This window comes from Tigriopus californicus, chromosome 8 (genome assembly GCF_007210705.1).
Source record: "Tigriopus californicus strain San Diego chromosome 8, Tcal_SD_v2.1, whole genome shotgun sequence".
In the NCBI taxonomy this organism is placed as follows: domain Eukaryota; kingdom Metazoa; phylum Arthropoda; class Copepoda; order Harpacticoida; family Harpacticidae; genus Tigriopus; species Tigriopus californicus.
The window spans coordinates 15,537,420-15,557,655 of NC_081447.1; the positions used below are offsets into that span (position 1 = coordinate 15,537,420).

Genomic DNA, 20,236 nt, shown 5'->3' on the forward strand with positions numbered 1-20,236 from the left:
TTGTCGGTTGACTAAACAGCACAATAGACTGGTTTGCACTCAATTCCCAGGAGACCTTTCATATCACTATTTTGCTAACTGAATGGTCGATTGTCTGGCATCCCTTTAAGTCTAGGTGTCCTTGGTTTGATGATTCAATGACGCCATACTGTACGATATCTTTATCAACCGCAAAATGTATTGCGCTGGATTTTCTCTGAATAACTCATTTTGCATTCGCCAAATTGAAAGTAAGTGTTCAAAACGATCAAGTGTTAGGAAAATGTTTGATATCCATCGTTATTGAAAGGGGATACAGATTCAAAAATGAAGGTAACTAGATAGATAGATAGATAAATATATGGCTAGACTGTAGGTGATGGGTGATGGGCGGTGTCTGTTTCTCTCGTGAGATGGGCGGAATGGTATGGGTGGGAAAATGGACACTCGTTCATTCCATGAATCGTCTTTTCCATCCTCGGCTTAAACAGCTCAGAACTCATGCAGCAGCAAGGACTGCACGGAACGGAACTAACTCACACAGGACGAGTACGAGCGAAAGAAGGGGAAACGACGACATCTTCCACTACCAGCACCACTGTTGCCATTTCTAGCACCCAAGTGGGTTGGTTGGTTGGTTGGTTGGTTGGTTGGTTGGTTGGTTGGTTATCTGCCTAGTGGAACCGTGAGAGCCGGAACAGAGGGTCATTTTTTGACAAGGGGTTACAAGCACACACATACAGAGGAAGAACCATTGGCAGGGAGGGACTGGGGAAAATCTCAAGGTGCTCAAGGAGAGAAAGACAGTGCAAGACAGAGAAGGCTGGAGGAGGAGGTGGTGGCGTTAATGCTTTGAAAGCGTCAATATGATGAAAGAGCCACTTGCAGAACGAAAGTTTTACTCGGGCTTGGCTCTCCTTCCCCGTATTTCTCATCTTCATCGGCCTCTGCCTTCATTCTGTTTTCGTAATCTCCTTTGGCTATTTCTCTTCTCACTATTATTGGGTTATGAACTCTGGCAGCCAAGAGAAATCTCATCTCCATCATTTGTGTACGTAAAGATTGGAATAGTGGTTGTGATGAACCATGTTGGTGCCCTCGTCTCATTTAGGCCCTCATCTTGTGACGAGAAGAGGTCTCTGGACTGAGGAAGAGTCTTTTCAGGAAATACACCTGGGCCATATAGCACATCACCACCAACACCACATGCGTCAAACTCCATTGATCCACCATGGCTGAAAACAATTGATGATGACATTATTATGCTTACCTAGAGGGGACGGATATCACACACACACACACACAGACACAGACGTGAATAAATGTAAAAGTAGCTGTACGCAGGTAGCTCACCATTCAAAGCCTCGGCGTAGTGATTGTCCTTGGTGTTATGAGCTTTGTATAAGGTTTGAAGTTGTTGACCGATTTGTAAACGGACTTGGATTTGATTCAACCGGTGCATTGTCTCCTGACTTGACTCCAGCACGGCCGCTTGAACGACTGCCTCCTCAATATTAGAGTTAAGCTTGGACTCATCCACCATCCCAGTCACACTGATCTCCCAAAATGCTTCACGGGGAATGTATGGTCCAACACTGAAACAACCATGAAGTTCGGAGACCCAAGCGAGTCATTTTAGATGGACCCAACTACGAACACAACAGTAGATCATGCAAAATGGCTATCTTGCCTGGTTGAGAGACAGAAGAGCAAATCGTTTTCCACCGGGGTCTTGTACTTAAACGAGGCCTCAGATGTTTCCACTTCGTGGGCTATCACTAATGAACTGGAATTAGCTACCGTCAGGGTTAGGGTCAGCTTCCGAGCGTTCTTGGGGTTGGCATTGAGGACCTGGTCATACATATGTGTGTACGTATGTAGAAGAGGAACGGAGTGAACGCCTTGTTAGCCTCATTACCCTCACTAGCCTCACTCGTCCTATCAGGTCCGAGAACCATCAGCTCACCTCAAAGGCATACTTCACTTCTTGATTGGCCTCAACCTCAATATTAAAGCAAAATCGTTCCATGTACTCGATCCGGGATACGTAGAAGCGTTGAAAATCCATGCCATTGGATGAATTCACCTGTCCGTTCTCGTCGAAGATCACCTCGCTTTGAGTTACTAAGATAAACACAAACAGTATGCAATATAAGGGATACGTATTCGTGCACGACACATATCGAGAGAGACAGAGAGAGAAAAATGGAAGGGTCCAATTGAGGCACTTCACACCCTTGAAAGCTTCCGCCATTGACACCTCCTCTACTCAACATTCCCTCACCTTGAAATGTCATCCACAGAAGAACCATGCCGGAGGAGAGGCGTTTCATGATCAGGTTAGGCAATAGGCATCCAATGATGGAAATGAGGAACGAACGGAACAACTCTAAGATGCCTCTGAAAAGAGGAACAATGCTCTGGCATGGACACGTTCCAAGTGGAACAAGTGTGCTTTGCCAGGGGCCACGGCCAAACGCTTTGATGTTTGGCCCCACAACTATTATAAATCTCCTCTTCAGACAGCGGCACTTGTAGTGTGCGTACGCACGTACCTACCCACAGTGTACGTGTCTAAGTGTGTCAGAGTAAGCTGGAAAACATATGCACATAAGATCATCAGGGATGCACCTTTTTACTGACTTTATTCAAAGACGTTTCCAGGGTGACAAGACACTCTCTGGTCCAATAGGTGTGGGTCACATCATGAGTTCATCGTGGCAAGAGGAAATCATACGTGTGCCCAGATTGTGGTTGTGACTATGACATTATGACAATGGTACGATATTTAAAACATGTAAACACGCACTTCATGTAACTAAAATGACGGAAGAGCAATTTACACCATGACAATGAAGGTACGTGATAAAACGCCATTAAAAGCATTACAATTTGAGTGACCTTTCGTATTTGACCATTAAAACACATCTTATGCCCTCGTTAGGTACAACATCATCATTTCTTGATCAAAGCAGCTACTCATTCATTGAAAAATGTATGAGCAGTAAAAAAAAAACCGAGTTTTTTAAACTCGTACCTCTGAGTTAAGACTTTGACGTTATCCAGAATGTGCATTCGCTCACCACTTTGGCGAGCGTGGTTTCCTACCGGTTAAAGTCCATGCCCCTAACTCCGGCGTGCGAGCTTGAAAAAGCTGGCCTCAGGTACTTTGGTTCTCTTTGATTGAAAAAGTTTATCTTAACCATAATGAAACATGTTTCCAAGTGTGGTCAGTATTCTCAGGCCCGGTTAAGGTGCTTGCTTTCTTTTTCAGGTGTGCGCGCTTGAATCCCTCAATCCCTCACTCATATTGTGAGTAAAAAAGCTAGACCCTTGAAAAGCCCGTTTTTGACAAAATATGTATGTATTTTTGAGCCGGATGAATGACCGAGGAATGGAACAAATAATGCTCATGAAAGATCATTTGTTCAAGTTGGTCCCATAACGTTGTACCCTTGAATATCTGTCTTGAAGGGATCACAGAATCTTAGCACAGAAACGCAGTGTAGCAGGCTAGTTTTAAGCCCTGGCATTAATCCTGTGCGGCGAAGCTTTAGTATTGAAGAGTCTTCTCAAGAAATAGACTTGACCAAGTCCAATAAAAACCACCACAATTGCTTGAGCGATACTCCATCGACCAATCATCACTAGAATAGAAGAATCATCGGAAGTTGAACAATCAGTGATGGTTCGTTCATCTTTGGAACTCATCGCTCCCGGGTCAGTATGTCAGTGAAAGTAAGCCATCATGTGTTACATCTGTAATTTGAGTGCACCGACTCCCATTGAAAGGAAATGACAGGGAACCCGAAACGGTTTTTAGATGCAGATATGTTGCTAAAACGCTTTGCGACAATGTTACACTGGCTACTGACTGTGAACATCCTATTTCTTGATGTTCTTTGTGTGGCATTAAATGCCGAGTACAGCTGTGTACTTATATGAGAAAATGAATCATTTCTTTTTACATCAAAATTAGACAAAATGAAGGAAGGGTTTGTTTGGATCGAGAAAGCTACCCTGGAAGATAACCAATCTTGAAGTGCTGTTGTCGTCTTACGTGCCATGGCCTCGGCTCGGTTCATGTCTTTCTTCATGAGGGATTCATGTCTCCATTGAGAATGTCGGATACGAGACACTTTGCCACGAACCTGAGGAGAAACACGAGCCAGCGTAGTCGATTATTATTATTAATCATTCGGCGTCCGGGTCAATCCGGTCGACAGTCGACGACGGTGTAAGCTCGTTCAGATATTGATGAGAGTGCCCTCCCTCCCTCCCTTTGTTCTTTGTTTTTCTTACCAAGCTGATTTTTCGCTTCGTCATCTTGGCCGACTCTTGGTACTCAGTGAGAGACTCATCGACAGCCTTGTGCAGCTCCTTCAGCTCGTCCACTTGACCCTCGACCTCGAATTGCCAGAATATCCGCTTGGACTCCATCATGGAGAACCTGAACGAAGTGGACACATGGTGGAGAGAGTACATACTATACTGAGATTGTACTGTATGTAGATTTGTTGTCGGCAGCGGGCCTTTTTGCCTTCCTTCCTTCCTTCCTTACCTGTTGTTAAAGCAAATCTCGTAGTCACCGGATTCCACTATCGGATGCCCAATTAGTTTACCCTCATTGCGACGACTCTGGAAGTTGACCACTTTCCCCTTCGGACCCGCTCGAATTTTAGTGGAGATATCCAACGGGTTCCCAGAGCTGTCGGTATTGGTCACCTGAAGGTCAAACACATGCATCATGTCTAGCCTTAGATCGGTCACTAATTATGAAAAAGACTAGAAAACCGTTCGAAATGCCTACGAAATTCACAAATCTTTACACATTGGTTTCTGCTTAATTCCATATACAAATTGGGAATCAAGCATCATGTGGTTTGTATATTGTCTATTTTTTTGTTCCATTTTCCATTTGCTTTTTTCCATCTAACCTGCTCAAGTTTGAAGTGCTGATTTTTGAGGGTTCTCCATCATTTGTTTACATTAGCCTCGTGGTATCTATTGCTATCCCTTGCAAAAGAAGTCAATGACTTCATTTAAAACTTGATTTGATGGTGTACAAATCCTACAGCCCTACAGATCTTATGATCTTGACTCAACAGAGCACCACCTCCGGTTTATTTCCAGACATTGATTGGTTGGCTTTGATTTGATTGGGCATACCACTGTCCATAGAATGCGTTGTTGGGTCATCTTCTTACCCGAGCGTTGCCTTTGACTTGGAACGCGATTGCTTTCACTTCTAAGGGCAGCCTCACTCACTATCTCTTGGAACATGACAAACAAGAGGCTGAAATGGCTCAAAGTAACGTCTAGCGAGGTTATCGGTCGGTGGTATTGAGTTTTTGAGATAATCAGCACTTCACAATCCCCAAAGGCGCTTCCAAGTTTATTTACTCCCGGATGATTTCCACTGGACGCTTCCCAATCTGAGTAGGCTCAGTTTGGTCTTGCCTCGATGTATTTACTTTTATTTTAGTTTTAAGTGTCTGACAAAGTGAATGATTGTACCAGATCCTGGGAAGCCATATGTGTCCAAAAGACTCTCGTCACATTTGTATCATGACCATTTTCGGTCAATGCCAAATCCAAGATGGTTGCTGGGTTAGCTAGCTTCCACATAACATAAGAATGCATTGGATCGATGTGCAATACTGATGACAAGTGCTTTTCAGTAAATGGTCCAAAGTTCAAACTGCACCAGTCATAAATACAAGAATTTATGTACGTAGGACCACATGGCAAACTTTTATCATTTGTACCAGCCCTTGATGTTATGAGGAAGACTTCATGCTCGACGAATTGTTTATTTGTTTATTGTTTATTGTGAAACCACTCAAGGCACCAAGAGATGATGATAGAAGAGTAATGGTTTTAAAAATAAAATGTTGAAGCCAAAGGTTAAAAACATAAATAAAATTAAAGGTAGAGGAGTAGGAGATGATAGGAGTCATTTGCCAAAAGATTCGATCACACATGGAGTTTGTGTAAAAATGTTTTTCATTGAGGAGGGATAGCACATTTGCAGAGCGGCAGTAAAATGACGTCTAGAAGTCCACGCTGAAACAAGGCTAGACTAGAGGACAGTCTTAGATCCAGCGGCAAGAAATTCCACGATTTCACAATACGAACAAAAAAAGCCCCCTCTCGTACTTTTGAGCGTATTAATTGATGTTTTAGATGTTCATTAGTTCTGCTTCGTGTTTGTACACTTGAGATCACATTTGTTGTCTCTATACGGTAACACTCTCCTTTAGTTAAGTCGGATACATCCAGCAAAATCCGGGTGATTTTAAAAGCGCACACCAGATCCATTCAAAGTCGTCGCTCCTCTAGGGACACGAGCTTAAGGTGAAATAGCCTATCGGGATATGGGATTCTAGCGTAAGGTAGAATCCACTGCGAAAATTTTCGTTGGACGCCCTCTATTCTAAGAATATCCCTGGAATATGACGGGGTCCAAACCTGAGTGGCAAACTGCAAAAGTGGTAGCACATAGGTTTTGTATAGTCTGGTTAGTAGATCAACGTTCTTTGAAGTAAAGGTCCGTTTCAAAAGAGCCAACATGCGATAGCCTTTGGCAGCAACACAGGCACTTTGCTCCTGAAAGCTAAGTTTCTTATCAAACACGACACCAAGATCCCTCTGAGCTGTTACACTCTCCAGGGATTGCCCATTCAAAGTGTAGGATCGGCCATTGTTGGTCCGACCTATGTGTAAGACTTTGCACTTGGACACGTTGAACTCCATTTTGTTGGCAAGGGACCAATTGTGTACGTAATCAATGTCTCGCTGAAGTTCACAATAATCGGCAGGACTTATTATCTCTCGCACCATTTTCGAATCGTCGGCAAATTTCAAAATACTTGTACCACTATTACCTCCAACAACAAGATCGCGGACAAAAATGATAAAGAGAAGGGGACCCAGAACACTCCCTTGGGGTACTCCCGAAACCACAGAGCCCCAAGCAGACTCCCGTCCATCAATTGTCACTCGTTGTCTCCGATGTTGCAGCCACCCGCCAATCCATCGCTGAACTCCATCGGTCACTCCCACTTCCGAAAGCTTACGCAGCAAAATTGGATGATCCACTGGATCAAACGCTTTACTAAAGTCCAAATAAACTACGTCCCCCATTCCACCCTTGTCCACTATCATAGTCAAATGGTCGTGAAAAGTTAAGAGGTTAGTGCAGCCAGATCTTCTTTCTCTGAATCCATGTTGATCCTGGGGCATAAGGTTTGCAGATATAGATGTTCTTCAATTTTGTCTTTGATCATTCTCTCCATTAGTTTTCAAGGAACGCTCGTGAGAGATATTGGTCGGTAGTTTGCCTTCCTGGTTCTGTCCCCATTTTTAAACAAGGGGAAGACATTTGCATCCCTCCAATCCTTGGGCACGGTTCCAGATATCATGGACGTATTGAAAATGAAGGCCAAGAGTAAAGCTACCACCTCATTGAGTTTTTCAATAACGCACTTGAAATGCCATCGGGACCCACAGACATAACCTCAAACATTCACTTCATCTCGTTTGCCACGCACCAAACACACTCCTGAGTTAGAGGAAAGGGTGGAATAGCCTAAGTAGGCATGAATTGTCAATCCAAAGTACTTCCTTAACCTACCCTCTGGAGTCATTGCTACATTTTCCACCTATTTTTGGCGTACTTTGAGGACGCTTTTGTTTGGTAATCTGACTGAACTCAAGTCATCACCAAAGATCCGAATGCCACTTGAAGCCGTAAAACCCATTCTCATCCCGGTCAGATCCTGCCATTAGTCATATCTCCTTCATTCAACCCAGGAGCGCTTCAATCTGATCATGAGGAACCAATTTTTGGGTGGGAGGGAGGAATGGTTTGAATTCGCACCCAACATGAATGAATGATTACCCAATTGACGGTCCGCAGATACAAATGAGAGACCGACCGACACTTGCTCACTCATGGACGTTTCCTCGTTTCTCACTTCTTTTCTTTTTATAACTCAAACTCGAGATTTGTTGAACATCAATCTCATGTTGGATTGTCATGCCCAGTTAGGTATGTCTTCTCCCAACTACGTAAAGTCCACGTACGAATTGGACATCAAAGAGGGTACGAAAGATACCTGATACTATACGCTTTCAAAAGTATACATACATGAGCTTGGTCCCAACCTAGGTTTTAGGGTCAATTGTGGCGACCGTAAGCTTAATTGACTTGGGTTTCGAAAGCATCATCAAGCCCTCGAGAATCCCGCTTATTTCTAGCAATGAATTAGTCTTTCGCTCTTCTCTCCTTTCTTGGGCCCCTTCATTGTTCATTTTGCTATATGAGGGCGTCGGTCCAGTTGCCTTTTTCACACCCACTTGAACAGGTTTATGATAAAATTCCTGATCAACTTAATAATGATGGGCTAACCAGATCTGCCGACTCGGATTCGTTGGTGGATCAAATATCATATGACTATAGAGTTAAGCAAAACCAAAACGTTTTTCGTCTTGAACTGTTGGGGATCCTAGTATTCCCACTAGCGTGAAGGTCAGCATAAAAAGACATGATCTCTTTCTGTCGTTCGTAATAAGAAATACCCCTAATGGCGGTCGTACTGTGGGTGCTCTGCGGTCCCCCAGAATGAGGACTCCAGAGCACAAGTCTTACCATGAAATGGAAATTGAAGATTTGATTCTCCTGAACGTTTTCAATGAAGAAGCACTCCTCCTTCTTGCTCAAGACTTCGATGATGTAGCGCCGCTGGTAGCCTTGCTGGTCATCATTGGGGTCAAACACGGTCTCGACACTGGCCTCTTCTCCGTGAACATCCCTCGGGTATACACTGCTGCCCCAGACCAATAGAACAACGGTCAGAACACGCAATCGACCCGATGGCATGGTTTTCGTTTTTATGGCGATTAATCACTGCCTTCCCTCGGTGATCCCTGCCTCGCGGGATCAAAAGTCTCAAAAACCGAGACAAATTCAGATTGATTATGTAGGCCGAGAAAGGGCAGCGTTAAGCAAAGCGAGCAATCAAGAAGCACGGGAAAGATAAGGACGATCGGTGACCATGAACGAGCGAACGAACAAACGAACAAACGAAGGGACGAAAGGACGAAGGGACGCAGAAACGACGGACGGGCCGAATGCCCAGGGTAGATTGCCTTGTGCCGAATGACAGATCGCAACGTGGAGGAAGGACATCAGGATACAAGTAGGACTTGAGATAAAACATTTATGTGACACGCGGCCAATGTTAAGATAACAACAACTACCCCCGTATGGAAGGCACATGATTGGGGATGGATCAAGGGTGTGACCCAGTGAGCCCCCATGGTCTTAGACGCCGACGTTATCTATCGCTCCATCCTCCGCCACATGTTATGCATAATGGACTTATCGCTGAAAAGGCTCTTGACCATGCCCACTTGGATGAAGCCAATCACGACCAGAAACGAAAGGTGAAGGGATGACCACAGGGTGATCTTCTCCCCATTCTTGCTCACCATGTGCAGATCTGAAGAAGAACATGCAGGGTTATGAGAGGACTGTGTCTACCTTGGTAGTCAGTCAATCATTTCTTGTAGTATGTACGAGTATAACAAGTGGATTGAGGCAATTGTGTCAATGTTATGCCTGATAGGTATACTACATACTGCAGAACATGCTGTTTGTCTGAGGTTTGTACCTACCTTGAGAGTGGGTGGCCATGAGACTGGCCTGGAGATGAGCAATGTCTCGAATGTAGGATCGGATGGCATGGATGCTCTCATGAACCTCCTCGAGGGTGTAGAGCAACTCATCGCGGTCCAAGCCCCGCATCAACTTCAGCTCCTCTTCGTCCAGGTAATCGTCATAGTAATCGTTGGCCTCGTCGATGATCTGGAGGTCCACAAATATGGACTTGCCCGCGAAAGTGGAGTAGCTGTAACCGTGAATGAGAGAGAGACACGGAGATTGGTTTCAATAAGTTTGCAACTTTTACACTACAATAATAGGGTCTGATTTGGGAAAGGTAGACATTAGTTTGTTAGAGGATTAGGATAAAGACCGGATCAAACATCGGTATTTCGGGTGCTTGATCACCGAAGTGTAGTTGACGGCGATCGTACGGAATCATTAGTTCCAACCTTAACTTGGGAGCCCAATCTCCAAAGAAGCAAGGTCACAATACGTAAATGCATCGAGACACACAGAAATTCTCCCCCCAATATACATAGTACTTCGAGATTTTGCTCCCCAGAAAATGAGGCCTCCTTGGTCCAATTCAAAAAGGTCCCAGATTGGTCTTTGGCATTTGCCACTACGGTATTAAAACTAGTCTATCTATGTAATGGTTGACCGGCGGGTGGGTTGGGGTGGGGGACTCTCTTGCCTGGGAATAGGGCAAGGCTAGGGACACGCCAATGGAAACGAAGGCAATCAAGTGCGAGGCACAGTCTGACTCCGNGCTCCTCTTCGTCCAGGTAATCGTCATAGTAATCGTTGGCCTCGTCGATGATCTGGAGGTCCACAAATATGGACTTGTCCGCGAAAGTGGAGTAGCTGTAACCGTGAATGAGAGAGAGACACGGAGATTGGTTTCAATAAGTTTGCAACTTTTACACTGCAATAATAGGGTCTGATTTGGGAAAGGTAGACATTAGTTTGTTTGAGGATTAGGATGAAGACCGGACTCTCTTGCCTGAGAATAAGGCAAGGCTAAGGACACGCCAATGGAAACGAAGGCAATCAAGTGTGAGGCACAGTCTGACTCCGACATTCGAATGCCTTGAGATGAAGTCGGAGATGGCATGTTTTCTCAAGACTTTCCTTTCGTCCCCTGCTGTGTGCTTCTAATTTTTAGAAGGTGTCTAAAGTGGCAGGATCAACGTAACCTGTATTCTAGATTACTTCTCAGTTCTTCTAAGTGATACCGTTCCCCCTTGTTTATAATGATCCCTTGATGAATAAAGCATTCTCCTTTTGTTGTTATGATTGGTGAGACCTCTTATTCTTAAGCCAACAGCAAGGAACTAGATAGAGGTGCGAAATGTTCGGGCATTCTCAATTAAAAGCAAGTTCATGGTTCTTAGACTTGTTGCAAAACCAATGGCATGCCTCCAATAGCTCTGAAACTATGTCTGAGAATCCAAAACATTGAGAGCCCCTCATTGTTTGGATTCTTGTATTTTTTTAAATGGACAACCAGTTAACTAATGAACTGATTAATTAGTTAGTACATGACCGAGTATCCAGCATCAAAGGTCCAATCTACCATGAGGTATGCTGACGAACAGGTGTTTCGACACCACCATTGCCCCTAGCTTCTGCGGGAAAATATGAAAATGGGACGCGGCAAACCAACCTAAAGAATGCTCAAAGGGATGTGACTTTTTCATGTGAGTTTTAAAACTGATCAGGGATTCATCATGCGGGTTGTGGTTTGAGTTACCTATTGTCCAGGCACACTTGGTAGTCTCCTCGTTCCGCGCTTTTGTGCTCATATTTGGTGTGGGACACCCGTTGATTCGTGTGGAGGTGAATCTTGGACGGGGAGATCACGTGGAAATTGATGTCGATATTCCCAGTGGCTGATGACACGCTCACCACCTGAAGAGTGAGCCCAAAAAGATGCCAGATGGGCTCATTATTTATCCAGCAAAGACAACACCTATTTTACACTCGACAAAAAGGCCCGAAACCCCACCTCAGTTTGACTATATTGAACGTGAAAGGGATTCAATCTGCAATTCTGCGATTTGAACACTCCAGAAATCTATTAAACCGTACAACTTCTGATTCATTGGGGGCGACCAAAAGATTTCACAAGTTTTTTCATTTCATTTCTTCTGCTTAAATAACCAAATTGTTAAAATGTGATAACTAGGGATCGGGAAAATAGTTGATGTCTTTGGTTAGAATAGTTTTTTTTTAATTTTGAAAATCAGAACAAATAAGTTTCGAAAACGTATAGAAAATGTTTTGAAGAAAAGGCGAAAAAAAGTCTTAAATCTGTTATTGAACTATTTTGGTGGTTTTTAAGGCAAAAATTGCTTGATTGATATTTTTCGCGATCTTCTTGCTCTTTGGGTTCAGAAATATTACCTCATTTCTACGACTTCTTGGTGAAAATCATACTTTGAAGCACCTTGAATTCCTGGCCCAGGACAAAGTAGATGAATGATGTGGTCTTTATAATCAACGCCACCATTGTGTGACAATCTAAAGCAATTGGATGTTAAAAAAGCTTGTGTGATAGCTCATAGAAGAAATGAAATACACCTTCAGTTAGTTACCTATAAAGATGCCCCCCGTCTTCAGCACGCCCATTGTGTTGGTTCAGATCTCAAGACTGAGCTCTCTTGCAATTTTGAACATTCATTTGCAGTACCACGCTACTGTATGTGTTCAACAGTTCCTCTTGACATTTTCAAAACCACCAACAACACATGAGATTGGATGCACATATTCATAAATGATGTATCTATCATCGTGTCCAGAGCTACATTATTCTAGCTGAAATTCTCTGATATCCTGGACCTTCTCGTCAACTCTTTTAACTACTCTACTGGTAGATAATGGAAGTAAAGATATTGAGCAGGTCTCATCTATGAAAGATTTAGGTGTAGTCCTACAAAATAACGGAAAGTTCGATGAGCATATCCAGCTGAAGGTGGGTAAAGCTTTTCAAATGTGTGGTTGGATATATCACACGTTTAAGCCCAGAGATAGCATCACAATGCTAACTCTGTACAAGTTGATTGTTCAGCCACATCTTGAATATGCTTCACCCATTTGAGCTCCAATTAGTTCAGCAGGTTTGCAAAAGCTCGCGCAGGTCCAAAGATGTTTTCACTAGGAACATCACAGGAATGAGAGAGCTCTCGTATTGGGAGAGACTAGAAAAGTTGGGACTGTTCAGTGTTTAGAGAAGCTTCGAAAGGTATCTGATGCTGGATGTTTTCAAAAGCATCCATGAGCTTTGTCCCAACCCAAATTCTTAGATAACATTCCAGGCCAACCCTACATTCAAGGATTAGCACGGTTTGTCAACTCAAATTTGTTGGTAGACCAAATATAATATAAAGATTGAAAGGCAATAAATAGACGAATTATAACCTTTCACATTAATAGTAATGGGGATTACATTCCATGAAGCGGTTAGAAAAGCCCGTGAAAAACCAAACCAAAAGAAAAAAAATTACACCCCCTGGAAACGCTCTCGATCCAGTATGATAGCAGATACAACAAAAACAAAAAAAATAAAAAAATGAGGGGATTTTCCTTAAATTGTCATATTTTCTGCGCATTCTGAATGTAATGCCGTCCCTAAATCAATTTGGTTGCCCAATAACCCCCCCCCCTGAATATGTTGCTCGCAATCCACAGTCGAACGAACTGATCAAGCATCCCAATGTGATTGTGCTTACCTGAATGGCGAACTCTAGGGTTTGGTCCCGTTCCACATTGGGAACGAAGTAGCAATCGGTCTGTCCAGCGTCCACGATCACGGTGATTTCTCGCGACCAAGATTTCCCCCAACATTCCGTGAACCCACTGATCCCCACCCACACAACGATGGGCAGCCAGAGGCTCGTCCTCATTTTCATGGTTCAACCAATCGAGGACGGAGAGCGGGAACGGAAGTACCACTTCTGTAGATACGAGTGCGTAGATTCTAAGCTGGCGGTGCAATAATCAACTGAACAGATCGTGACACAGCATTAACACGCACACAAATCCAAGTCTAGGTCGAGGTGGATGGACGGATGTACGGATGGACGATGACTGGCTGGCTGACTTTGGAGTTGGAATTAGCTCGACGCCTTGATTCTTTTTACCTATTCTTTCTTTTCAATCCCCTCGTGAATGGCCCAACACGTTCGAGGTCGGTCGATTGTGCTTGTTATTCAGTTCATACAAGTGGGTGCATGATGGCAACGGATTTAAGCTATTTCGATTTGACTCGTGCCTCGAGTGAGAAGGAAGGCAGCCATGGTGTGGGCTTTCCCAATGCCAACCAGCGGCAACATTTTTCGTCCTGTTCCTTCAGCTATTTCGCAAGGCTGGCTAAGCTACGTGATCCAATGAATATCATCAGAACGTTGTATGTACGTAAATGCGTATGTATGTACTCGTATAGACGGATGGAGTTAAACGAATTTATATAAGAGTGAGTAAGCATAGACTAGAGAGGCTGATTGGACTGTGTAGTGTCATCGTAAAGATTTAATGTTCATGGAAGGACCTATGGGATAGGGACAGCATCACGCTCAGTAATCAATCTAAATAGGACAATTCTTTTCATTTTTTTGGGACGCAATTTGATTTGAGGGCCCGGATTTTGGTCGACGAGAGCGACTTGAGTATGGACGAATTATTCAATCGCGGGAATCATGGGAATTTTATGAATATTATGAATATTATGGGAGGATATTGCTCAGGAAGGCGATCCTGATTAAAAATCGACTGGAGTGAGCTCGGACTAGAACTTATAGGATGCGTAGGAGGCGGTCCATCCCACTGGGAACGACCAGTCCGGGAACTGGGCCAGGAAGCGTTTGAAGTTCACGTCCTTCATGCTATGTCCGTGCAAATAGTGTCCCGTTACAGCCAAATCCAGGAAGGGCGACACCCCGGCCACGAAAGTGCGGGGAACCTACAAAATTCACAATCAAGAAAAAGGCACGGATTAATCACATACTCGCTCGAGTCAATATGCCGGGTAAACCTAATGCGCCATTAACTACTCGTATATACGTACCTTGAGCTCAATCCAGAACTCCCACGTGGACATGGAGAGCCCGTGGGAGTAGAAGATGTAGTGGGTGGGCCGATTATCCTTCCAAATGGGCCCGGTGAGGATGTGTCCCTCGTCGAAGCTCCAGTTGATGAGCTGGACGTTCTCCTCGGGCGCAAAGTAGATGCCAATGTGGTCGGGTCCGGCCACGCGGAACAAGAGCTTGTACTGGTGGGAGCCCGAGGACTCGGTGGTGACCAGCTCGACGGTGGCCTTGTGTTGCATCTTGGGCGCGCGTGCGGGCAACCAGTGGTTGATCTTGAGCATGGTGGTGCACGGGTAGTAGATGGGCATGCCGCAAAACAAGTGCTTCTCGCACTCGAGGTCTCCTATCTCGACCAGATTGAAGTATTCGGGCACGTGTTTGAAGAGCACCTTGGGGGAGTGCCGGTCCAAATTGAACACGAAGTAGCCTGCATCCGTTTTGATCATCGACCCCGACTGCCAAGAGCAAAAGCAATCAATGCAATGAAACCCTATCATCCAGATGTAGATGGGAATGGCCACTTTTCAATCCGAGAACTGATCATAGTCCATGAGATCTTTTGCTATGCTTTACTGTCACGACCAAAATATTGCTCTCATGGTAGTGATTAGCATAATAGGCATTGGTCGTACACTACTGACTAATGGCAAACGTTGCTACCTTGATTTAAGACATATTGCGACCTCAAATCATGAACATTTGAAACAGATTGCGCTGACCTGAGGGAGCACTAATTTCTATCCAAGTTTTCCATTCAATGGATTAGTTTGAAAGCTGATTGAATACTTCACGTGACCCTTTACAATCACCACAGAGGGCTCCAGCAAAATTGATTGCACTGGCATTATGCTCAATGCATGAACACTAAATACTATGTGGTCAAGTGCTCTTTCAATCTGCTCATTGAACGAAGAGGTCATCATGCTATCTTCTAAATGACATTCTCTAGTCGCATTCAAATAAGTAACTCGTCTGAAGGTGACAATGACCCCTGACCTGATCGTAGAACTCGCGAGAGGTGTGAATGATGAGATCTCGATGAGGTGTGGGAAAGGACTTGTCCGCCGAGAATGGGAATCCCAATGGGGTGAACAGCACCGCCAGACACGTCAAGATCACCGTCATATACAAGGCGGTGAGGATTGAGGACGTGCGACGAACCACCATGGTCAGGGGACACAAAAAGCTACGGAGGGCCAACAGGAATGAATGCCATGGTCTTGTTCTTCTTTAAAGCCCCAGACTTTGTTATTGAGTACTATCTTGCCGGCGGCTCTGTTACCTCAAGGTGCCTAGGGTGAGGGCCACGGTCTTGTAGCCGATGATGAGATCGGGATTGAGCACCGAGCCGGATCGGCCCATGATTGGGATGAACATGACAAAGGCCGAGTGCATCAGCTTCATGTTCAACAACATCGGAAACGAGATTGAGATCAGGAGGATGGCCACCCATTTCCAATCTGAAAGAGAGTCATGAAGTACGATTCGCATCACTGAGGGCTACTCATCTCTCCACATAAATGAATGGCGTTACCCTTTGGCTTCTTATCGGCCGCGGATCGATCGTAGAACCTTTCGGACACGGTCCGCCCAATCAATGGGAACAGGACCCACAACATGCAGAGAAACGAGGACTTGAGTCGCAACAACGTCATCACCAACGTGTACAAGGTCCAGATGAGTCGGCTCACTTCGAAGTACAACGACTCGATCACCCAGGCTCCGTCGGCAAATTGGAAAAACTGAACGCATGCGAATAAAGGTAACAATGACAATGAAAAACGTGAATCCTTTTCTGGTTCAGAGAGGCCGTTAACTAGGTACTGTTAAAGCCATCCTTGTCTGGTTGAGAGAGGGAGGGAGTGAGCTCACCTTTCTTTGACGAGGCAAGGCGAAATTGAAGACGGCAATCACAGCGAACAGAGTGGGACACACATACAAGAAGAATATGAGGTAAGTCCGGGTGTACCACGACATTGAATGATCTAGAGGAGCAAACAAATGATGATAATACGAGCTGTCTCGAGAGGAAATCGGCCAAAGAAAGGAACCGAGAAGGCAGGAGTCAACCAACTCACTGAATGCATCCAAGAGCGTGGCGATCATGGTGACCAGGACGAAGGCCGTGATGGCCGCGGCCAACTGAATTACCCAAGAATAGCCCAATTGTCGAATGTAGACCTCCTTGGACACCCCTAAAAGCACCCCAAACCAAGCCATTTCAAAGAACGCGTTATGGGATCGTCAATGAATGACAGTATCCATGCATATACGAATAAATGAATTGAAAAAATGAGCTTAAATGCTTACCGCATTGGTAGGACTTTGAGATCTTCCTGTAGGTGGCCGCCAATGAGAAGCCAACCACGATCAAATTGATCACGTAGCCGAGATGCTCTGGATAGTGAACCAAGAGCATGCCCAGAATGTCGAAGAACACCACACTCCCGTCTTTGGCATCTTGGGTGTGCGACAAGATCTGAACGGATGTGATAAACAAAGAGTACCATGCGTCATCAAAACAATGGATGGAACACCTCGAGCTAATTATCTCTCTTAACTCGTCCTTGTCTCTCCCTTATGTCTTACTTCAGCATTGGCCAGGTGACGAACCAGAGCCAAGATGTTGTCCCCGGCTCGTTGAATCGATCCTGGAGGAATCATCTCCTCGGTGTCGTATTTGGTGTGATACACGTATCCGTTCTTCATGTAGGCAATATCCAGGCCCGGGATGTTGCCGTAATCGCGGAAAATCCTGAAATCCGTGTCCCCTGGCGAAACCAAGCCCAAATGGATGGTTGAGAAACGTGATTACCCAGATTGGTTTTCCTCGCCCTGTCTTACCCGGAATGATTCCCGACTGGAAGATCTCTTCGCCAATGACCGAAGCAAACGGGTGGACGGCCACTTTCCCATAGGCCTCGATCATCCACGGGTGATTGGGCCCGGATTGAAAGACCAATTCTCGGCCCCCGGCCCCACAGGCCTCCAAGTTGACAAAGGCTCGGACCTCGTTGGCCCATTCATGTTGGGTGATGAATCCGTGACTCCCCTGGAATGTGTCAGAAGACTCGTAAAAGTACGCGAAAACTGATTCATGCGAATGTTTGCTCGTCTCGCTCGATAAGAGCTCATGTGTGTCGAGTTATCAAGGCTGCATGGAGGCAATGGCTCGTCTCCTTGGCGAGTTTTTGACCCTCTTCGTGTCAATACTCGGATTGTGCCAGTGGTCATGGAATCACTTGGGACTGGGGTTGTGGTATTCCACTTGTTCTACAGCCATGATAGCTCGTTTCCTTTCATTGACCTTCGTCAAGGCCAGAACCGCTACCGAACTCAACTACATGTATCTTTGGTACATTGAGCAACTCGAGTGTTGGAGGTAAGGGCGGTGCAAACCTGGCCAACCAACTACAGGTTCACCCCGGCATGTGAGGAATGATGACACGATTAACAATGACGGATCGATCTATCTAGCTTGTGGGCCCTGGGCACTTTGGGGCCCCTCTGTCTGGCTCTACAATTCAGTTCAACTTGGTGGGTGAGGCTGTTGCTCGTTTGGATGGGATTGTTCCTGTTGGGAACGAAATTGAACGACGAGTTCCACGAGGAACTTTGGATCTCGGAAGAACATTTCTTCGCCTCGGCTCATTTGGCATGCATGACGATGCTTGTAGGTAATGTAGGTGTTGGGTAGCTAATATGTCTATTTGGCAGTCATCCACACTGTGCTCAGAGATCAAAGTCGAACTTGTACTTGCATGCTCCTTTATGACGATGCTAGTGTGCACCCCGGACAATGGCCAAGTCGCCTCATCCCTAGGAACGGCTTTTTTGACTTTGGGAACGCTAATGTTGGCCCGACCAGACTCTCAATTGGGCCCATGGCGATGTCAAGAACTCGCATTTTTCGGATTGGCCATGGCTAACACCAGCTTCCTCGTGACCTAGACCCTGTCCACCCATGAGACTTTGTATAATTCATCACTCTGATTCATCAAGTTATTGGAAGCGCTGGCTAAACGTGAACTCGAACTATAAATATATATATATATATATATACACCATTTCCGCTCCTCAGCCAGCCCACCTTAGAAAAGTCACCTTTTTTACATATGTATCTCGCATCTTACCGGTAATAGATTTTCCTCGGCCCCGTTGAAGAGGAACACCACGTTGTGACGGAGAGTCTGGTTGGATTGGGACAAGATGCTCAAGATTTCTAGCATGATGGCACAACTCACGGCATCATCGCTAGCGCCTACGGATCACAGGAGGGTGGTCCCCGATAATCATGGGTGATTCACAGTCATTTATGCTGATTTCTTGGCTAATGAATAATGACACAGCAATTCATTCAGGGTGTGGGTAGGACACTGACCTGGACTCTCCGGCACCGAGTCGAAGTGACAATTAACGAGCAGGGCGTCGGGGGCGGGTAAGCCCGACTCGAACTTGACGATCACGTTTTGAATGTTGCGATAGTGATGGGTCACCCCGTCGAAGAACTGCAGATTGAACGAACCCCGCGGCTTCTGGATGTCCCAAAGAATCCGGTGCGGTTCTGGCGTACGCTCTTGAATAGCTTGGATCTCGCGCTTCAGAAAGTCCACCGTGAGGACTTCATTTTCGTAGCTACCTAGAGCCAGACACTAGAACTTTGTGAGACCGCCCCTGGGATCGGAGACGAGGTCCATAGGGGCCAATAATTACCCGCGGGTCGAGGTCCCACTCGCGTGAGTTGCTTCAGGTAAAGCCGAGCCCGCTCCTCAATAAAGGCTTCGGGTTGGTGGGGCGCATCGGATAAAGTCAAGGGCACGGGCAGCCGTTGATCGACCAATAGGACCAGGCCGTAGATGGACAGACAATAGGCCAAGATCACGAGCACGTACCACGGACTGAGTTTGTCGGACGGCTTCCGCTTGTATTTGGTCTCATCCGCATCGAACTCGTCGTTGGATTGCGTCTCGGGGGCGGGAGGGGGCACGCCGGGTAACTCTTGATATTGGATCTGAAGTGGCCCGAAAATTAGTTACACCACGCCCACCCGCAGGCCAGTGTCTTCTACTCGACACGCCGTGGACAGGGATGATTAAGCTTAACCCACTCATCAAACCGACACTTACCCCGACAATTTTGGGCGGCAGACGCTCGCCGAAAATCATGCTGAATGGCTGAATGGGTGGCTGGGTGGCTGGGGGGTGTGAGCGGGCGGGATGCTTCGGTTCAGCTGGGCCGGGGACCGTTTATCGGCCAGACGGGAGGCGGAGCACGGACGGGTCGGGTCACCCCCCAGTCATGCTCCAGTCCACGCGGATGAGTGGGCGGGTGAGCTGATGGGCGGGAGTTTGAGGGGCGGGAATGGAAGAATCGTTCAACGAGGTCTGATCGACACGCCCACCTGGGGTTGAATAGTCGATCTCAGTGGCAGCAATGGGAATGACAATGGACACGGCCGGAAACTGGAGCCTGAAGTGCACCCCATCCATGGGTTTTCCAC

At 45.8% G+C, this 20,236-nt stretch overlaps 5 protein-coding genes and 1 long non-coding RNA gene across 9 annotated transcripts; 2 read left to right on the forward strand and 4 right to left on the reverse strand.

Annotated features, from left to right (window-relative positions):
* Window positions 1-158: 158 nt before the first annotated feature.
* Window positions 159-3,187, reverse strand: LOC131884557 (uncharacterized). The gene is made up of 5 exons (XM_059232380.1): window positions 2,264-3,187; window positions 1,946-2,103; window positions 1,670-1,830; window positions 1,333-1,574; window positions 159-1,214 (listed from the first exon to the last, which is right to left on the reverse strand). Exons 1-5 carry the CDS (start codon window positions 2,310-2,312, stop codon window positions 1,087-1,089), a joined length of 738 nt encoding a protein of 245 aa, XP_059088363.1. The 5' UTR covers window positions 2,313-3,187; the 3' UTR covers window positions 159-1,086.
* Window positions 3,188-3,324: 137 nt separating this feature from the next.
* Window positions 3,325-9,057, reverse strand: LOC131884556 (transmembrane emp24 domain-containing protein B-like). Of its 2 annotated transcripts, none has more exons than XM_059232378.1 (5): window positions 8,633-9,057; window positions 4,541-4,704; window positions 4,282-4,429; window positions 4,040-4,130; window positions 3,325-3,626 (listed from the first exon to the last, which is right to left on the reverse strand). In XM_059232378.1, the coding sequence occupies exons 1-5, from the start codon at window positions 8,861-8,863 to the stop codon at window positions 3,499-3,501; spliced, it is 762 nt and encodes a 253-aa protein (XP_059088361.1). In that variant the 5' UTR covers window positions 8,864-9,057; the 3' UTR covers window positions 3,325-3,498. The 2 variants fall into 2 exon arrangements, with proteins under 2 accessions (XP_059088361.1, XP_059088362.1); XM_059232379.1 differs by having other exon boundaries at window positions 3,485-3,626; window positions 3,999-4,130.
* Window positions 9,058-9,189: 132 nt separating this feature from the next.
* On the reverse strand, window positions 9,190-13,803 carry LOC131884558 (transmembrane emp24 domain-containing protein 1-like). 2 transcript variants are annotated; one of them, XM_059232383.1, is made up of 5 exons: window positions 13,686-13,803; window positions 13,381-13,605; window positions 11,403-11,560; window positions 9,661-9,893; window positions 9,190-9,485 (listed from the first exon to the last, which is right to left on the reverse strand). In XM_059232383.1, exons 2-5 carry the CDS (start codon window positions 13,558-13,560, stop codon window positions 9,325-9,327), a joined length of 732 nt encoding a protein of 243 aa, XP_059088366.1. In that variant the 5' UTR covers window positions 13,561-13,605; window positions 13,686-13,803; the 3' UTR covers window positions 9,190-9,324. The 2 variants fall into 2 exon arrangements, with proteins under 2 accessions (XP_059088366.1, XP_059088364.1); XM_059232381.1 differs by having other exon boundaries at window positions 13,381-13,757.
* Window positions 13,804-14,161: 358 nt separating this feature from the next.
* Window positions 14,162-19,902, reverse strand: LOC131884554 (endoplasmic reticulum metallopeptidase 1-like; the record flags this gene model as incomplete). Its single annotated transcript, XM_059232377.1, is given in 14 exon segments — window positions 14,162-14,609; window positions 14,715-15,191; window positions 15,733-15,922; window positions 16,019-16,196; window positions 16,271-16,478; window positions 16,609-16,721; window positions 16,815-16,931; window positions 17,047-17,215; window positions 17,326-17,507; window positions 17,581-17,788; window positions 18,870-18,997; window positions 19,118-19,375; window positions 19,450-19,747; window positions 19,863-19,902. Coding segments are annotated over 14 exon segments (2,739 nt in total). The 3' UTR covers window positions 14,162-14,435.
* On the forward strand, window positions 16,365-16,941 carry LOC131884560 (uncharacterized). Its single transcript, XR_009373733.1, has 2 exons — window positions 16,365-16,498; window positions 16,569-16,941. It is a non-coding gene; the product is annotated as an uncharacterized LOC131884560 (long non-coding RNA).
* LOC131884559 (uncharacterized) lies at window positions 17,842-18,798 on the forward strand. 2 transcript variants are annotated; one of them, XM_059232385.1, is made up of 3 exons: window positions 17,842-18,118; window positions 18,214-18,409; window positions 18,521-18,798. In XM_059232385.1, the coding sequence occupies exons 1-3, from the start codon at window positions 17,895-17,897 to the stop codon at window positions 18,557-18,559; spliced, it is 459 nt and encodes a 152-aa protein (XP_059088368.1). In that variant the 5' UTR covers window positions 17,842-17,894; the 3' UTR covers window positions 18,560-18,798. The 2 variants fall into 2 exon arrangements, with proteins under 2 accessions (XP_059088368.1, XP_059088367.1); XM_059232384.1 differs by having other exon boundaries at window positions 18,214-18,413; window positions 18,521-18,792.
* Window positions 19,903-20,236: the final 334 nt, after the last annotated feature.